This window comes from Centroberyx gerrardi, chromosome 9 (genome assembly GCF_048128805.1).
Source record: "Centroberyx gerrardi isolate f3 chromosome 9, fCenGer3.hap1.cur.20231027, whole genome shotgun sequence".
NCBI lineage: Eukaryota > Metazoa > Chordata > Actinopteri > Beryciformes > Berycidae > Centroberyx > Centroberyx gerrardi.
In genome coordinates this window covers 4,486,731-4,507,487 of record NC_136005.1, presented here as the reverse complement: position 1 = coordinate 4,507,487, position 20,757 = coordinate 4,486,731, and the positions used below count along the sequence as shown (strand labels likewise).

Genomic DNA, 20,757 nt, shown 5'->3' with positions numbered 1-20,757 from the left:
GGGCACTGGGTCCCGAGGACTGGGATTGAAAACCACCGATGTAATGTGTTACATTATCAGGGAGGTATTGTATTAATGTGTTCATCTGTTAGGTAATGTATTGCACAAAGTGAGCTGACCCACAAATATCTGGGGCAAAAATGTTAACCTGACACAAAACGTTACTATTTTGTAAGGGCTCAAGATAAATAATTTCAGTAATAGTTAATGGTGAGTTTTACGTTTACGGTGCCAATCATTTTGTCAGAGACGGTGTCACATTTGTCGAATGTCTCATTTTGGAATAAACCTCTGTTGTTTTTCTATGCATTCATTGCACTTGAGACTTTTAATATTGGTAACTAAAATCTCTCTTCTCTCCATGCAAATAAAAATATTTGTTGATTGAATGATTGTTAGTAAATAAGAGTTGCAAAGAAACCACACAGGAGTCAACTATTTCTATTTATTCTACTCTAGGTACTTTCCAAAGCTGCGGTGGTATCCATAGCAATAGTCTGTAACTGTGTGGTAGTGTGTAAACGAGTGCGTTTTCAGCTGTCAGGGATGTTTGGAGGTGCAGGTTCTGCAATGGTCCTCTGGAAAGCACAGAGCTGAAACACGCCTGAAAGAAGAGAAGGAGAAGAGAAGTCTTTATTGGTAAAAATCATAATCAGAATTACTTTCATCACCAAGTACAAAGAAGTTTCATTCCTAAATGAGATATGCCGCATTTAAAAAAAGGACACCAAATCTTGCAAATGATTGCTGTAAAGAAAAGAAAACTTCTGAAGTTATGAATCTTTTGCTTACAAAACAGTTATGTGTTTGAGGATAGAATTATCTGTGTTTTTGAACTGTTGACTGAAGGAATTAAAGACGCAATTTTTTTCCCCCCAAAATTGATGTGTAGTGTTTTGGAATGAAACCCTTAAAATGTACAGAAATTTGTCTCGGCAGCACTGGAGCACAGATATATTGACAAATAACACACTGACACACAGTAAAGTAACAACAGGACCTCATGCACAGTGCAAGACATACAATACACAGATTATACATGTCACTCTACAAATAGACTTTCAGCATTCAATCACTATGTGCATTCAGGCAGCATGGCATACAGTATGGCTGCAGCTACAGAGAGGGATGTTCAGTGTGCAGTAGAGCATTGGGCCGGTGTAGCATGAGGTCGTTACACTGTTCAGTGAATTTACAAAGTCCCTCCCTTTAAAAAGCTTAATACATGAAAGTTACATGAGTTACATGAAATGTGTTTCCTACCTAGTTTATCATCTGGGCAAGGAGACTTTTATGAAATATCTACAGCCCGTCGATTCACACATTTGATGGCAGAAGTGAGATTGTGAACCATAACTCTGGTCTGCTGTTTGAGTGTTTACGTTTTTACATTAAATGTAAGGAGACATTTAGCTGACACTCTTATCCATAACGACGTACGATGAGTGAGTAGGTAGGGTGTCAGTGTCTTGCTCAAGGACACTTCAGCAGGACGCACAGAGTTTTCAGTTAGGGGACTGTCTCGCTAACCTCTCGGTCACGTTTGGGGATGTGGATCTTAAATGCATACTTTTAGTATGTGGTGCCATGCAAATGCATGTCAAACTAGAAAAAGGAACAAAACCCGCCAGGTGTGTAAGGGTCTTTACAGACAATGGCAAATGGCATGCATGAATGTATAGTAAAATGACAAATAGTTGATCTGTGTCTCAGATATTACAGTTACTTAACAAACCCCTAAAACACCTCAAATACAAAACACAATGGAAGCTTATATTTTAGGTATTTGGCTGACGCTCTTATCCAGAGAATCTCACAATGAGTGAATAGGTAGGGTCTCAGTGTCTTGCTCAAGAACGCTTCACCAAGACACCTGTGACCTTTCAGCTAGAGGACTGTCTCTCTAACCACTAAGCCGCCCGGCCACCCAGTCTGAGTTAGCATTGCCTCAACACAACAGCATTCAGCTTCGATTTTTGATTGAACCTAAATGCACCATAACTCCTATATGTGCACTCAGTGTGTGTTGGCCCGCTGCCATGTCAGGTGATCCTATGGTGAAGGTTAAAGTCAAACTGAAAAGAAAAATGACTTTTTTTTTTGCCTTTTTAGCTCATTTTAACTATAATACCATGCACCTACTTGACAATTTATACAAAAAAAAGAATTTTATTGTATTTTTATATCAAAATCTCATTACTTTTACTTCCTGGAAAATCTTCTGTAGTGAGTTCATTGTGTACTAGGAGGCGTACAAAAAAAATACCATCACAGATTTTTGAATAGTCCCGCCCCTCCACCCCTCTCATCAAATCAAACTGCCTTTCTCTTCCTAACTCATATCCCATTGGTTTACACTTTTGAATGATCCCACCCTGCGTTATGTCCCTCCCCAACACCCCTTTTCAACCGGAAATATATCACATTAAGGAAGCAAAATGCTCTCGATGTGGTTTCATTGTGACTCTTAATCCCTGGATTATCATTACAAGCAACCAATACTAAGGAGCACAAAGAGCAGAGCAGAGCCAGAGTTCCTATTCCTGTGTTGGTGGTGGAATAGTGCTGGGTGAAGAAAAAAAGCAAGGGAGAAAAGATAGAAAAGGTTTGTTTTTTATACCTGCAGTGAAAGCCAAAATGATGGCCACCCAGCCTATGATGTAGGACCAGGAAAAGCGCCAGTCCAAGAAGCGTTTGCCAAAGAAAGTGACCGTCACTCCGGTGTAAATGGCCAGGGCCAGCAGAGCCAGGAAACCTGAGGATGGGGAAAATGTAAAACATGGAAACATGCAGCTCAGACAGGCCTACATGAGGAAGAAACTGCAATTCCAATCCAAAAGCTCAAACAAAGAAGAAAACACATTTGTCTGAGTCCTCCTGCTTCATTCTTTCAGCGAAGAGTTTCATTCCAAAATGAGATATGAGACAACTGTTCACAAGAGAGGACATACTATTAAAGCCATTGCATACAAAATATACAGTATATAGCATAGCATTTTGGAATAAACCTTTCATTTCCCTATTGATTCCGCAATCATGTAAGCAGATAAGGTAGTTAACCCACTTCAATGGAGTCGATATTTAGTCCTCAACGAACCCTAGTGTTCCTACGCAGGTCTGGAAAGTTTGGGAATTGCATAAGAAATTCTGGAAAACTCAGAAAAAATTGTTATTCAGTCCTGATATCCATATGGCAATGACTTTTATGAGGCTGTAAACACACTCATACTTACATAATGATATTGTTGTTGTGTCCTATTGCCCATCCAGTATCAATCTTTATCAATCAATGTTCATTTACACAGCACTACTTTCTAAAACAAGATTACAAAGTGCTTTACAAGAGATAAAAGAGCAGGAAAAGTTCATACAGTGGAATCACTGGACACTCCATATCAGACAACCAGTTAAAGGGATTTAAAACAGTTAAAACTACACAGAAGATACTGTGAGGGGCAGAGAAAAGAGTAAGACATAAAAGAAATACAAAACAAGCAAATAAAAGCAAGATAATAAAATACAACTGGGAAATAAAAGAGAAGCTTAAAAACAGCAAAACGGTATCAAATACAAATACATCAAATACATGCTATCAGCATATATGTCACACTAAACACTGACCAGAATATTCGAATTCACTCAAGAAATTAAGGTTTGGATCAAGTGTAACATTTTGAACTAGAAAATGTGTAACAACGCTGTAAACAAAAGTACACAAACTGAAGAGAGAGGAGACCATATTTCCCTAAAGTGAATATGGAGTAGGCTATTTGAGTGTGTCATGCAAAGCACTTTTTGTCCCCTGACCTACCAGTTGAACATGGTCATTACTGCAAAATAATGATTGAAGTGATTCCTGCGTATTGATTACCAATAATATTAATAATTTTACATGAAATATCGATTTTAAAATGACTTTATTGAAGCTTAAGTAATTCACACTTCTTCCAGAAAAATAGTCCGGTTGGACTGCTACGTCTGCAGTAGAAGTAATCATATCACTCCGCAGTCAACAAGTCTGTAGTTGTAGTCAAACTCACGAGACCTTGGCTTGTGCCGAAACTCCTTTGTTAACTGCTGACAGTCCCTTTTCGCCAGAAAGTAGTACGTTAGCTTGTTATCAAATATATGTCAGATGTATTTGGTAAGTAGCCGTTTCATCAGGCTGTTAATCGCACTGTGGGGCATATTTTGCTTTAATAGCCCAGCTCACTGTACATTATCCCTTAAATAACGTTCCCTTTCTCATGTTTAGACTGTTATACTTTTGGTGTTCAGTTAATGTTAGCTAACAGCTAACCTAACTGACATTTTTACTTTGAGTGAGCAGGTAGGCGGCTCAGTGTTTGTTTTTGTCAAGGACACATTGGCTGTTTTAGGGAGTTAACCTCTGACTTAAGTTACTGGACAGTCTCTCTAACCACTAAGCCACCCATTTTCTCTCTGTTTTTCCACTGTTACCTGAGAGGACGAGAGCGATGCCGCCGGTCCGGACCCTCCTGTTCTTGGTACCGTTAGCGAAGGCGCTCAGTCCCAGCACCACGCCGGCGAAGCAGCTCAGCACCGCCAGCAACATGAAGGCCCGGGTCGCATCCCAGAAAGCTGTGCACAAAGGTCAGAAGAGTGAGCCTGGCTTATCAGGGCAATGCGGATAGCTTAATACATACATTGCCTTAAAATGTTCGCACATATGAACGAGCCGTTTAGTTCAAGAGCCAAAGCCAGATCAGGAGGCAGGTAGGGCCAGATATGACATGACACTCCTGGATACCTGGGCACTGTCAAACACTTTGTCACATTGCCATTTTCTACAAAGCAAGTCTGTTCTTTTGTGCTATTGTGAAAATTAGACTTTTTCGCATTTTAGCTGTTTTATCTCCCATATTTGTCTTTGTTTGTGATAAAATATGACCTTGGCCATTCATAATAAATGACATTGTAGGCTATATGCAGTACTCAGCAGTAGGTATTAATGTTAACTAGCAAGCTAGGCCACCTAATGGTACCTTATTTTGGAGGAGCTGAAGGTTACTGATCTGAAGTAGTCTTAAATTGTTTTTTAAATTAGGTCTATGCCATCGCCACAATTGTGCTGTTAGACTGTACAGAATCTGTAATTGCACCCCTCTATGTCTCTGATGTACTCAGGTATTTATGAACTAGAGCAAAGAATTTTTCACTGCATGAATGGACTCAGAGGCTGCTGATTCAGAATGGGACTTTTATTGTGAAATAGATTTCACCGCATGCAAAGTTAAGAGAAAGTGTGACAAAAAGGATATGACCATTTGTCACTCATACATTATCTCTTCATCCATACATCAATCAACATCGCAGGCCTGGCTCGTCACGACCTATTCCACCTTGCCATGAGCACGCGGTTACTCGCCTCTTATAGACACAGACACGGTTACAGTCATGTAGCCGTGTCTGGTGTGCAACTGTATTTACAACCTACAGTGGCTATGTCATCCATGTGTGCAGGGAAAATATGTCAGTAATCTAAGTTAGCTATTGTTAATGTTAGTCTCCCTAGCTAAGAGATGAGCTCTCTCACAGTTCCTATTGTTCACTTTAACTATATAACAACATGCTTAATGGCTTTTTAAGTTGAAGAGTCAGTGCTCTCCTTTTGTGCAGGACAGAGACACCTCCTCTTCACCCCCAATGAAACCAAAACTGGCAGTGAGGGAGAGAGGATGCAACACACCAGGTAAAACTGCTTGTCCAGATTCCATTCCATTCTAGTTGTTGAATAACATTTGTCTTTCACTTCCACACGTAATGAAATGATACAGCAAGGTCCAGAATGTGTGTTATGTGTTGACTTAATGCATGACAGAGACAGTCTTCTCACCCCCAATGAAGCCAGAGGCAGAGAGCGGGAGAAGGGATGCAAAACTTCAGGTAAAATAGTGTGATCTATTCTCCAAAACATTACACTGAATATTTTCAGTGGTTCTGCATAGATGCTTACCCTAGATAGCACAAAGGGATAACTACATTGGATCCTATGTACTGATAATAATAATGGATAAAGGGCTACTGCACCCCAAATGAAAAAAATATAGCCTTACCATGAAAAAAAAAAAAAAGAGCAAAGATTAAAAAGTTGATTAAACTTGGAGCGGTACCGAAACCACTTTTAAACATATAGGGCCCTATCTTACACCTGGTTGTTATACAAACTCAGAAATTAATAATAATATGATGCCCATTGTTATTGCCACACAATGACCCACAGCATCAATCAGTTCTCTCTCTCTCTCTCTCTCTCTCTCTCTCTCTCTCTCTCTCTCTCTCTCTCTCTCTCTCTCTCTCTCAAACACACACACGTTACCATGCAAAATAGAAAAATAGGATCATCTACTATGAAAATTTGCACTTTACTTCGTTCCTGACATGTATTTTGTTGCCAAATTGCCATATGCTTTCACCATTACGCAGTGCCAAATGCCAAAAACTGTGTCCCTCTCACCATTACGCAGTGCCAAATGCCAAAAACTGTGTGTCCCTCTCACCATTACGCAATGCCAAATGCACAACGTGCATGTCCCGTTAACCATCATCACACACTGCCAATTGCTAAATACACAACCTACAACCAAGGAAAACAACACAGTAAATATGTAAAAAGCACAGCCCAGCAAAAAGTCATGAAAATAAACTGCAAAGGCATCTTACCTTCACCCGACGCACAACATAGGCCTACCCGACGCACACACACATCGCCCTTGATTGGTCAATACATTACGCTACATTCAAAACAATTTATAAATCCTCCCCAGTTGTGTCTCATGTGCGCCCCGGATGGGTTTTGCCTTTTCATTTTCTTGCTCTCCACACTCCATTCCACTATACCCATCAATGATCTAGCCAGGCCTGGCGCCACGAGGGAAGGGACTCACGAGGGACTGCCCCCTCAGTTGTATTTTCTGCCCCCCCAGTTTAAGTTTTATGTACCCTATAGAAACATAGCGCTGTTATTTCAGAACCGACAGACAGTTACCGACAGTTATTTTCAGAACAGACAGATAGCCTAAGGCTATTTGCATAGGGCCGCGCGGCGCTGTCCCCGGTAGGCTACTGAATGGAGTGGAGGAGAGATAGACAGAACACATCACTTTGGTTCAGCCTGCTTTTCGTGGTTGTAAATACAACTTTCGGCCCTAATTCTATTTTTTCCATTGTAGCAATCCACAGAATGGAAACGACAGGGAAGTTTCGGTCAATGAGAGAGAGAGAGAGAGGGGGAGAGAGAGAGAGCGAGAGAGCTGCATGGCATGAGCAGAAAGACAGACAAAACGATCTGATCATCTTTTTTTTTTTTTTACTTAATGACCCTGACGCTGTTGGCTATTATTTTGTTGATTTTAGCATAGCCTATAGGTCTGCTCGCGCGCTTTCACTTCGCGCACGAGCAGATCCGTTTCCTCAGCAAAAAACCGTTCATTTCTCCAACTTGCCGAATCCGCCATTTAAATAGCAATGCACCTGCATGGCTTTTAAAGGGAATGGGAGATGACACTGATTGGTTTAATTCATGTTACGCCCAAAACACACCTACGATTAATTAAGAGACTAAGTACAACCCCTCTGCGCTTTGCGCCTTACTTTGCACCCAGATTATGCGCCGTTTAACTAGCAAAAGTGGATTTGGACACGCCCTAAATGCACTTGTGCCATGCGCTTTAGACCATGTGCTATGGATCGTTTAAATAGGGCCCATAGTCTTAAATCTTAAACAGTTTTTCAAATTGCATGTAAACCTGTGAATGTTTGACTCATCACACGCAGCATACTCACTGTGGTGGCCTCTCCATGAGCATAAACTGACCAGACTGAAAATAATACCAGCACTGTTCAGTTCATGTTGTTTTATGTGCTGCTTACCACTGAGTATGGTATGAGTTTCCCACTGTTGATGTATGATGCACATTGTTTTCTGTACTGGCCTTACAAACTGAATTGGATATTACCAATAAACGGCATTGTCTCATCTATGTTTAGAGCAGTATATCAGTTCGCAGACCAAATTGGATATAAAGCATTCAGCGTTGTCCACCTCATATGATGGATATGATGCTATTTGTTTGATTACATATTTAAATTATATGTAATCTTAAAATTATATTATGGTTATTATTATCCTGGGTTTCAATGACAGTTTTTTGTGTCCCATGGTCTAAATGCTTCTTCAGAAGCATCTTCAACCTGCAAGAATACATTTCCTGGTGAAATGCTAAATACTTAATTATTTTAAAGTTGTTTAGGCATTAAAATGGTGAAATTTGAAGATACTGAATACTGGCACAAAAAATGGGCAGCTTCAATCAAAAACATAGAATGAGGCTGAGGAGCGCTGCTTTGCTTACCAGGTATCAAAAAAGGTGCTCTTTGGAGTTATCAACAGGCAGAAAGGGGAATAAAGCTTATTGTTTGTGGTTAAGAAGGCTGATCTCCCCAAAAGAATAGTCCAAGGCACACTTCTTTGTTGAAAAAGTTAAAAAGCCTTTAATATATCATATTGGCTCTTCAACCTTTAAATGAAGAACTTGATTTTGTCCCATTTCTGCAATTTTTGATATGTATACCCCCCCTCTTTCTTTCTTTCTTTCTTATAAGCAAGAGCTTCTGTTTGTGATGAAGATTGTATAGTTGAAACGCGTAGCCCATATATTAAAGGCTTTTTAACTTCTTCAACAAAGAAGTGTGCCTTGGACTATTCTTTTGGGGAGATCAGCCTTCTTAACCACAAACAATGAGCTTTATTCCCCTTTTTACCTATTGATAACAAAACATATTGGTATTGATATTGGCCTTCAAAAACCCATATTGGTGGAACCCTAGTCTTGTCCCATTGCTACTTGCCATGTACTCACCTACAGTTATGGTGTGGGCGTGACATTTGTGGTTGATGCAGAACCTCCAGAGCCCCTGATTGGCTGAGCTGCCCGAGTAGCGGTACTGCATCCAGAAGTCCGTTGCTGTGGAAACAATGAGGAGCACGAGGGCGGCCACACCGCAGAGCGTGCCTCCTCCTGCTAAAGTGTACAGCATCGAGGAGAAGCTGGGGGTAGCACTGTCCTCCTTAACGCTGGGCAGCTGTTTGGGGAAGAGAGGGTGGAAGGGAAAAAAGGCGGATAAATTATACTTCATAGTGGCGATATGGAAGCCCTGCATGGATTGCAGCATTTTCTGAAGTCAACATAATTTATTTATATAGCCCTTCATGACAAGTATGTGTCAAAGGACTTTACAAAGAATGAGCCTACCTAGATGTAAGTAATCAACAATTGCAGAACAAAATGATGTAATGCAGCTTGCAACAAAATAAAACGCAAGGAAGCAAAACAAATCATGAGACACAAAATAGCATGTAGCAGAGGCATAACAAGCCTACCTAACCTACATAGGCTAGCATACCCTGCCCAGAAACCACTGTTGGGCCAAGTTAAAGAGGGATCCACCAGCTGGACGGCTGAGCATGCAGTAAGTGCCGGGACAAAACAGTAAAATGGACAGTAACATGAACAATAAACATAACATTAGATTCTTGAAGATTTATTGTTCTACTATAGTAACTGTAACTGTTGGAAAGTTATCCACATACATCATTGTCGAATTATAATTTCCAAGCATTTTATAAGCATTTTATTCTATTTAGACAAACCTAATGTTTGCATATTGTTTTTTCAATGGTCTCAGTCAAACCATTCAAATGATCTCTCATTGTAAAATCAGTTCAATGTCTTCTGAAAATATAAAAAAAAATCTTTCTGGTGTGCACTCCTGAGCAAAGAATACCACAGATGCTAAACTAAAAATGCATGCAGTTATGGTACTGTAATGCGATTTGGACAGGAGCATCCATCAGGTACTTTGAACAAAAACATCCATCAAATGTGAAATATTTAAATGTCTGCCCAGGATAGCCAAGTCCAAGTCATAATCAAGTCTACTGGCCAGTCTCATGCTATACTAGTCTCATGCTATACTACCCTCTCTCCTACCCTGCCCTCTGCAAGACACATGGCTCAGTGGCTAATATTACTGCAAGTATAGAGGTGGGAGGCTATGAGATGGCAGAATTTAATGTTGAGCCTCCTGGAGGTGTTGCAAGCCTAAGTCAACCAAACATCTGTGATGGAAGGTCCCAAGACAAACTTGCTCAAACCCCCCGCCTTTGTTCTAGCATCTGAGCCAGGTTTCTACATACAGTACACCCTAGTTTCATAGCACATGGAATAGCTCCATCAGATTCTGGATATTGGTAAATTAAATTTTTCTCCAAAACGAGATATCCACCAGTGGAAAAACTGATGCTCACTCTTACAAAATAATTGCTGGCATGAAAGTACAGCACATCATGGTTAAAGTTATGAGTCATCTTGAGACCTTTCTTTTGCCTTCTAAATAGTCAATTTTTGTGGATAGAATTCACAGATTAATGTCCAAATGTCCCCACATCAGATAAGAACCTGAGAGCCATCCATAAAAACACTATCAAATTGGCGGAAGCCAACAAAGCACTTGACCCAAAACCGCTGTATGACAATGGAAGTGCTGATCAGGCAATTCAGAGTCATTGTTCACCACTAATTCCCCCCCCCGTGCATCACACACTAATCTTCTAATGCTGAGCAATAGAACTGTCAGCATTGTTGCTCTCTCACCCGGTCAGTAAGCTGTGATCATTTCATACATTTACAGTGATTTCAACTCTTATGTATCACCATAGCTCTCAAAAACCCCAAAATCCAAAAGCACCTCAACATCACTGTAAGTATGAATTTCAAATGTAAACTTGTATTTTGTCAGACATTTTTGTCAAGGTGAACAAACATCTAGCTCCAGGCCTAGTTTGTAATCTCTAAAAATCTTTCGCCCAGACACCAAATACATGGCTTTCCAAACTTCATCTCTTCATTCTCTTGGTAGTTCTGCATGTTCTCCAAAAGCATGTTTTCAGCTGCTAAATGCCTTTTGAAACTCCCGAAAAGCTGTTTACCACACTGCTAACCAAATTGTATCTTCTTGGCGATATAGTAACTACGGTTTTGTAAGCTCTTTGCAAGTCCAAAAAAAGAAGAAAGTTATTTTTTCTGATACCTCTGTGTTGGTTAGTGTTGCCCTCTTTATCCCTCCACGGTTTCTGGCTGTCAGAGTGTGCCTATCCTTTTTAAGCCCTGTAGCCCTGGCTGTCATTGTCCATCTGACAATAGAGGGAATGATCGAGCGCAACGTGAATAATGGCAAATCCCCCCTCGCTCTCTTCTCTCTGGTTCCCTCACTCTGCATCCCTCTATTACCCCCCATACTCTCCTGCCCTCCCCTCCTCTTTCACTAACCGCTTTGCGCTTGTCTGTCTCTGTATCTCCTGCTTGACTGAGATTCTTCTCATCTCCTCTCTATTTTCTCACTCCTCTCCATCTTTCCTCAAAAGTAGCTGATCAGGCCTGGCAGCATGTAAGTGCGTCATGGGACTCTTTTGTGTCAAAGGCCACGACCCCCCCCATGGTTGAGCCGCGCCAGCGATGGGGTTGAACCGTATTCAACCATTGGGTACCAACCCACACTGTCCAGCTCTTCCTGGACATGCTGGATAATTAACCTGGTCTAGGTTTCCAAAAGCTTACTGCTAGGCAGGGCAGGAAACTTTTTTGTTGACACACCACAGTGGCTGGTAAATCCCAAACAGCCACATTCCGTATTTTAGCAGCCAACTAGGTTTTGCTAATATGCAGGATCTGATGTAATTCAATCAAGTCAATTCAAAATTTATTCAAGACTCATCTTAAAAAGAGGTCCATAGCAGAATAAAAAAACAATACAAGACAATTACACATAGAAGAAAAAGACACACATAAAAATTATTGAAGAGGTGAATAAGTTACAATAAAATGCAAAGGATCCATTTATGTCATGTCTAAAAAGTTTACATAAATGCTCTTGCGCCAGTGTCTCCACAAATCTGATGAGAATCTAGTACAGCTCATCACCGGGTTAATTAGAATCTCAATAATGCTATTCTCTGACTCACCCAGACAACACATAAATTTGTACGTAAGATTTCTTATTACTGCTTGACAGGTAGGTACTCTCAATATTAACAAACATATGGCTAACAATCTTGGCACACGAAGTAGCAACCACATAGCATCATTATATGCCACTTTAAGTCTCTTAATGTTGCCTTTTCTGTAGCTACACCACAGGTGAGCAGTATACAGGGGCATACAGAAGGCTCTAAACAATGAGGACTTCACCTCAACTGTGCACATACAAAATTTACATTTCAACATGTCCTGTGCATGCAATTTGCGACACTGTCGATAGATATCTTTGTCATCTGTTAAATCGTCTGTAATGCAATGACCAAGATATTTAATCTAACTTGACACATTAAGAGCATTATTATTCAAGAGAAAATCAGGAAATACTGATTTGCTATCCTCTTCTAACAATCAAAAGAAGTCTTCAGTCAATCTTCAGAAGTGAAATTATCTACTGACACCATAAGTTCTTGTCGAAAAAATTATTCTCTTGTCGACTTGAGTGACCAAACCCATTACTGAAAGGTCACAGGTTTGATCCCCACACCTGGTGTCCTGTAAAAGTGTTCTTGAGCAAGAGACTGAACCCGGCTCTGCCAGCTCACAAAAGCTAAAAGTGCATTGACATTCTTGAAGAACTTGATCTGTGCATGGGAAATTAGTTTTTTTCCAACTCTCAAAACCTGTGTAAGGCAAAATACATGTCTGTTTTAAATCAAAGTTTACAAATATTTACCAGTGAGTTAGGATTTAGGCAGATCACACCACTTGTTTCAAGATATTCTTAGTTGATTCAGCAAAATTCTTCAGCCTTCTTGTGTCCAGGACCATCACCCGCCTGCTTGTCTCTCTGCTCGTCTCCCTGCCTGCCTGTTTGAACCTTCATGGATCCTCACCAGTCTGCCTGTCTCCCCGTGTGTCTCCCTGCCTGCCTGTTTGAACCACTGTGGATCATCACCAGTCTGCCTGTCTCCCCGTGTGTCTCCCTGCCTGCCTGTTTGAACCACTGTGGATCATCACCCGTCTGCCTGTCTCCCTGTCTGCCTGCCACGCTTTCCTTGTCCCACGCCCGCACCAAGTCCCGCTTCTTCCTTATCAATAAACTACCTTTCCCTTACCTACACCACCTAGTCCGTGTCCTGCGTTTGGGTCCTCACCACACCACCACCCCGTAACATCGGGATCCTGTAGGAATGGTGACTCCCTGTTTCCAGAGAGCTGATTGGTCAGAAGGCGGGCCTTTCATACGTTTTGATCCGATACCCTGAACTTAACCTGCTCCGGAGCAGGTTAGCCGTGCAGCATAAGTTACCATGGTGATCTACCCCGGTTAAAAGTGAACCACCTTTGTGAGACCAAAAACCCAGGGTTAAACCTGAAGTTACCTCGCTAACCCCAAATCCTGCTTCGTAGTACAGGCCTCAGGTGTAGTCTTTGGTTGGAATGAAAACATGCATACACTCTGCACTATGCATACACTCAAGCATCCTTTTCATCCTGAATAAATGATATGAGGATGTGATCAGAAACACAAAAAGTAACAAAAAAGCAGGATAACTCATCTTCCATTAGAAATGAATGGGAGTTGTGTGTCTAAAACCCCTGAAATCTGGAAAACCTGGTTGTGTTTTGAGTAATAAGCCAGTGATTGACATTTAGATTTCGATTTTAGCCATTTACATCTTAATTTTAGCCCCAATTTTCAATGAGTGCAACAATACAATAACCTTAAATTGTTAATTCAACAACATTAAAAGCAACCAGTAGTGAGCAGATCTGTGCATCAGAGCTGTGGCTCCGATGCACAAATATTCCTGTAGTTGAAAAAGATCATGTATGATAGAGAAGTGCTACATAGGGAAGTAAGAGCTAGGGAGGAGAGTTAGAAAGGATTTTTTCCCTCATCTCAAGACAAAAGTGTTATTTTCAGTGCAAGCAGTGGAGGAAGACAAGGGAGAGGGGGTGTGATTCGAGTGAGCAAGAGAGAGGCATGTGTACTTTGTGCCACTCTGTCCCCTTAACTTGAATGTTACCTTGCAGGTCAGTGATGATGATTTTGTTGTCGTAGACAGGAGCCGGTCAGGAGGTAATGGCCCCAGAGCAAGAAGCACACCGAACTAATGTCGCTGTTGTGGGGGTGGTGCCTCTGGACCATGCAGCCTCCTCTGATATCGTACAGCATGCAGGTAACATCCTCCTGATCAGTGGCCAGCAGATGCCCACTGGTTCTCTGTTTCTACTAATGACTTCTTAAGACTCAGTAAACTTAGCAGTAAAATAACCACAGTCTCACTTGTTCCCACTCTATTTATTTGTTTTAATTTGCACTGTTCAATTTTCTTTGCAGCCAGTGGTCAGCAAGACATAACAATACACATACAAGAGTGAATAAAATACACACATATACACAGTATCATCATCACTCATGGACATAAGCATCGATTTAGGGTAAAAGGCAACTATACACGAGTCAAGCACCAAGCCCACCTCACTAGGTGCCTAATATAGTCTGCAGCAGTTGCAGGCAGTAATGGATACTGCTATACAATATTGACAGAAATCTCTAACAAGCATTGGCGCCCTCTAGTGGGGAAAGTGGATTTCACACCTTGCAGTTAAGATCAGAGAATTCTCAATTGCTGTTATTATTCAGTTTTGGAGGTCTGTAAACTGGAGAACTTTGCCAGTTATCATACTGAGAATTCCAAAAGTGGAGAAAATGGCAAATTGAATAGGAGAACATTTGTAATTACATTTTTAGATAAAAGCTAAACCACCATCATACCCGTTTATCCTGGGTTGATGAAAATATGAATAATTATGTGGCTTCAATTAAAGGTGCAAAATTATCCTTAGCTTAAAAATTTTCATGATTACAAAACCATGGCTGTTATACATAATGAATTCTTGGCAAATGACAGATGTGTTGGACAGGGATGTTTCCTGCAACAGACCAACCTTAATAGATTTGTTTGTGGCAACAGGAGGAATTACAGGAAGACATTGAATATTGATTAGATTGTTTTTGTTGGCAGATACTGGTCTAAATTATGAGCTAGTTCTTTCAATTATTTTGAAAGAAAATGAGTGGTTCAATGGGCAGCTGCACAGTAGGGATATAGGGGAGAAAACATATATAATATAGGGGAGAAAATATAGGGGGAAGAGCAGGAAACTCATTTTTATATACACACCACAGTGGCTGGTAAATCCCAATGGTAACAGCCACATTCACTATTTTACCACCCAACTAGGTTTTGCCAATACAGGGGATCTGATTAAACTCCCTTGTCCAATCAAACTAGGGTTAGTTCCTATGTAGGAACCCAGCTTACATGTTAGAAGTAAGGGTGTTTGGTGAGAGCAGGTATGTTGTTGGGGTTATGAAGTGGGTACCTCCCATCAGATGTTCGGTTGAATTTGGCCCATGCACCTCCAGAAGACTCAAATATTAAATTCTGGCATCCCAGAACCAACCTCTCTACAGTAATATAATTTGAAGTCCTCATTTATTTTAAAATAGAATTGTTCTCTTCATCAAAGGCAGGGGCTTCCAAACTTTTTAATATTTGAGAACCCCAATTAGATATACAGTAGGCCATTGTAGGAAGATTTGTTACATGTAAACTAGAGCAGAAATGCAAGGCCTGCTGTCTACTGTTGGTGGGGACAGACACTGTGTATGTTCTGTCATTCTGTCAGTAACTCATGACAAATGAAACAACACTGAAATTAACAAATTCCACGTTTTACTGGGGTTACCCTGTGACTCCCTCAAAGAGCCCCTGGAGTCTCTGGACACCATTTTGAAAACCACTGGTCTAAAGGATTCAGTTGGGTGCTGCTGCAAATTCAAGTTATTGATTATTATCAACAGAAGATTCACACAGCCATATTCTGGTTTGCAAAAGAGTAAGAGTCAGGAGACATTATCATAGACCTATTCATAATCAAACAAATAATAATAGATTGCCCCACCACAAAAAAACAGCTAAAGCAAGGGGAGTATTGTAACCTATTTACAATGAGTTTATTGACCAAAAACATAATAATAAGCAATATTTAAACAAAAAAACTTTTATATAATATATATATATATATATATATATCCCACATATCCTGTACATATGTATATACAGAATATATAATAAGATATTAACATTTTCACATACACATTTCATATAAAACAGTCACAGCCAAGATCAATCAAACCTCTCACCAGCTGTCTGAATTGGCCTATTGGAACCAGCTCGTTGAGTTTCAGTATACTCTGTAAATCATTCCAGACAAATGGTGCAGCATAACTAAAAGCAGTCTTACCTAGGTTAGTATTAATTCTTGGAACATTTAACATCAGCCAGTCCTGAGAACGGGTGTTATAAGTTTCATTTTTCCAGCAAAGGAGAGATGACAAGTATGGTGGTAATTTATGAAGTAAACCCATATAGATGAATAGATACAGGTGCTGATCTCGCCTAATGGAAAGAGAAGGCCAACCCACTCACATCACAGTGAGTACCATAGACATCCTCGGTAATAAACCAAAGAGCTGAATGATAGGCGGCATCTAGTGGTTTAAGGGTGGAGACAGATGCATATAACAACACAAATAACATCACCATAATCGAGCACAGAGAGAAAGGTTGCTTCCACAATCTTTTTCCTACAGTATATAGGAAAGCAGGAGCTGTTCCTATACACAAAGCTAAACTGCATCTTCAATTTACAGGTTAGTTCATTTATATTTATGAGTTTTAAAAGTACAAAGTTACACTTCAACATTTTCAGGCTGCATGTTAGAAATCTTGTTTCTCTTAGCGAAGCTTTGGCTAATGTCCACAAATGTTTTGTTTTTGGTCTCCGGGAGGATGATGAACAGATACACAGCTCCCGTCAAACACACCACCACAAACACCAGGAAGACATAGGTCTGAAGCGCCTCCTGCATGAGCACAAGAGAATCAAAGGTGAGTACGTCGGCCACGCGGAAAAGTTAGGTATATATGAGACAGCTAAAATTGTATGTTAATAGTTGAGGATCCAGAAATAAGTTATTCAAGCCAATCAGTGTAATTTTTTTAAATGCCAGAATACAGAGCCAAAATGCATCATCCTTCTAAGTTTCATTAAAATCAGACCAGTGATGTCTAAGATGTCACATTTGAGTTTAAAGTTTTTACCTATAATTATAGTGCCCTCATTTAACTTGCAAACAGTGTAGTAGGCTAGTTATGCCTTAAAATATTAGAAATTTTGACCTTTAATTATAGCATCCCCATCAGTCCAGTTATTCTAATGTTTTTAAACACCAGAACATAGTGCAAAAATGCATCATCCCTCCAAGTTGTATCAACATTGTACCAGTTTAAAATTTTGACCTTAAATTATAGCGCCTTCGTTAGGCCAATCAGTGTGTTTTTTAACTATCAGAACACCCTCCTCCAGTTGCTCCCTCTGTATCACAAAGAATCCATGAACTGTTACATACCCTCTGTAAGACAAAATGCAAATTTGTTGTCAAATTTTTTTGTCATTTTTCCTGCACGGATATGAAATTGGCTTTGACTGGCGTATCCTCAATGAATTGCTAAATTCTTGCCCTTTAGCCAATAGACCAAATCAGAATGTTTGTAAACAAACAGATTGGCCATACTTCCGGGTTGATAACTTGCATCCTGTCGGCAGCTGAAGTCGTTCATTTTAAGGAGCGGTAAATATGAGTCAACTGACCAAAACATTAGCGATTATGCTGAAATCGGGTTATGTTTGGGGCTGTAATGCAAAATATAGCTTGGCACATAATGGATTAGGCTTAGGCTTTTCGGAATCGGTGGATATAGAGAATATGCTTACAGTGCGGTCTCGCATCTACAAAACTGGGGACAGGCTGGAAACCAGCCACTCACGACTAGATTTGCGGCAGGCATTTTCTTACAGGTAAGTAATGAAAATGATAAGAATGACTGTGAGCTGTAAAACGTTAGCCCTGTTGGGGGTTCGCCGCACAGAGAAGAGGCGTAGAAGAAGAGTGGTAGCTATTTTTAGACATCCATATGAAAACAACTAGGACAAGACACACAAAGGTGAGATTTTATACTTTATTGCAAATACTTTCAAACAATATGTTTTACTCATGTAACAGAAAAGCGTTCAAGGGCGTCAGAAAACTTGTCAGATTGGCAAAATTCGGTCTGGAAACCTTGGTTAAATGAAGTCAAAGTGCCGCAAAGATTGTTTTCCGCACGGTTTTTGATGGAAGGACTCGGGACTGCCACCCACGCAGTGTAGTGTGGTTTTAACGCTTGCTTTACAATCAAGTCTGAAAGTAAATAACGAACAGTTCAGAGTTTCTACTATAAAGCAAAACACTAAAGAATTACTTTATTAGATCAGGACTTGAATTTGAACTTGAATATGAAACTCTGCTCGCTGAATCACACTAATGTTAAACATACTTTGTGTCAATGGCTGTCACTGGTTGGGCATATAACATAAAATAAAATTAAAACAGAAAGTTCAGGTTAATTTGTATAAGATAGCGGCCAAAATAAACTTTTAAGCATTTTCTAAACATTTTGGTAAAAGAGAGTAGTTTGCGGACACATGCTTAACTATATATTTAGGTTATTTAGGTTTAGGTTATATTATTAGGTTATACACTAACAAATATCAACTGCAACGACATCAGGAACGTCTAGTTTTCAGTGGACAGTCAGAGCTATATCTGTGTTTTTCTAATCACATGATCATAAAAACTGTTCTTACTATGGTTAAATGACACAAAAAATAGTTCTTTGTTGTTGTGACATCACACTATGTTCTATGAACTGCAGGCATTCCATTGAACTGTAAGAACCATTGACAGTATTACTCACTTTCTGATTGTTCCTGACTTAATTGAATATTGAGGTCATCTCCCTCTCTTCCCATGTCAGTCCCTGAATATCTAGATGACTCAACATTGCCTACACAATAATGTGTGTTCTGTCTGTTTTGGACATCATCACAGCAGTGGCATTCATCACACCTGCAATAAAGGTTCAGTGATGTAAATAGGTTTTCAATGTAGTGAGTCCCCGGGACCCACAGGTGGTAATTTGAGTGGGTCCCAGGGAAATTGAGTGGGTCCCCAATAAAATTTGTGTTTTTAAGTTTTTTAAGTTCATTTTACCTACTCCTATTTATATATTTGATTGCAATGTTGCAATGTTACACAGCTCTGGTTACACATTTCTTTATTCTAGTATATCTTTAATTGTACGTACATTTTTTTTTATTTCACACTTGCTTTGGCAATGTAAAAGTTTCCCATGCCAATAAAGCCCCTTGGAATTGAGAGAGAGAGAGAGAGAGAGAGGGAGAGGGGCTGTGTGTGCCCAGCAGCCTGTGTGACACAGAGCTTCAGGAGAAAGCGAGGAGCATAAAACATTGTGCTTTTTTCCACGCATGAAAAAAAAGACAACCGAGCCCGACCCGACCCCGACATACAGTTGTAACAGTCGCAAATATGCCTACTATGCTTTTGGAACATTGTTTGGTTGCAGTAACAAATTAAGTCACTGGGTGGCGCTCCTTGTTTTTTACTGAGACTGAGTTACAGCAACAGGTTGAGTAGGCTACTACCAACTACTCCTACCGACGTCGTCTCGCTCTGTCATGCTATCCAGGAGTAACGTTAGCCTACTTCCCTAAAGCTAACAAGCACAAAGCTAATGTAAACTAAGACACAACCAAGCGCGTTACAGTCTCGGGTCCCATCGGGTTCGGGTCGGGTTGCAGACCTCTAATGTGTAGTAAATGAAATGACTAGTTAGTGAAATCAAAGTCCTATGTTGTAAACAGAATGGGCATTTTTATCTTGTGGCCATCCACAATGATATGAATCGATTTGAAGAAACATAGTGGCTGACGCACAGACATGTCAATCATGGCTTTTTTCCCCCGAATAATAACGAGCAACTTCGGGTAGAAGAAATATCAGTTTCCATCGCATTAGCCTATCTGTGCTTTCCCGAATAATGTATTCGGATTCGGGTACATCCCTACCTGCAATAGTTTGTTGGCCAGCAATATGTTTGATCTTTTTCTTTGGTGGCATTTTAAAACGTTTTCCAAAACGGGAGATATGCGCGAGACATATGCGCAGACGGTGAGAAAATCGCGGCTGGTGGATTTTTTTTTTTTCAACACGGCGCGTCCCCTGGCGGGTAAAGCATCATCGGGTCATCATCGACATGAGTGAATACAGCATCCATGTGATTTTATTTACCAATTACCAAGTTTGTAGCCTTGTTGAAATGAAATATGTGCGGCGAAAGTAGCATTGGATGCAGGCCCAGCAAGGGCATTAAGTCTCTCCCGCGATGATTGAGACGATTTTCTAGGAAAAAATAGGGTGCGTCCCCTGGACGCGTCGATAGTGAGTTTACTGCGTCCTTTCGGATTTTAACGCGTCAGAGACGCAGGACGCGCACCTATTTACATCACTGAAGGTTGCTTGTTTTTTCTATTCCATCCAGATCCCCTCTTTTCCTGACTGCTCAGAACCTCTTTCTTCAGATCCAACTATCCTACCTCCGGCTGCAGCTCCCAACTGCTTCTGCATGTTTTTTATTCTGTACTCTAAGCTGTTGTACTTGTTCATGTTCTTGTTCATCAAATTTTACATAATGCAGCTTTAAATTAAAAGAGAAAAGAGCAG

The 20,757-nt window shown here is 40.3% G+C and overlaps 1 protein-coding gene across 2 annotated transcripts in view; it reads right to left on the bottom strand.

Moving 5' to 3' along the window:
* Positions 1 to 533: 533 nt before the first annotated feature.
* lim2.2 (lens intrinsic membrane protein 2.2) overlaps positions 534 to 20,757 on the bottom strand; it is a 44,830-nt gene continuing 24,606 nt past the window's right edge. For both annotated transcript variants that reach the window (XM_078285497.1, XM_078285498.1), the window contains 4 exons: positions 8,883 to 9,105; positions 4,462 to 4,602; positions 2,621 to 2,755; positions 534 to 604 (listed from right to left, as the gene is read on the bottom strand). In XM_078285497.1, the coding sequence (XP_078141623.1) occupies positions 534 to 604; positions 2,621 to 2,755; positions 4,462 to 4,602; positions 8,883 to 9,105 (570 nt within the window). The remainder of the gene's footprint in view (positions 605 to 2,620; positions 2,756 to 4,461; positions 4,603 to 8,882; positions 9,106 to 20,757) is intronic.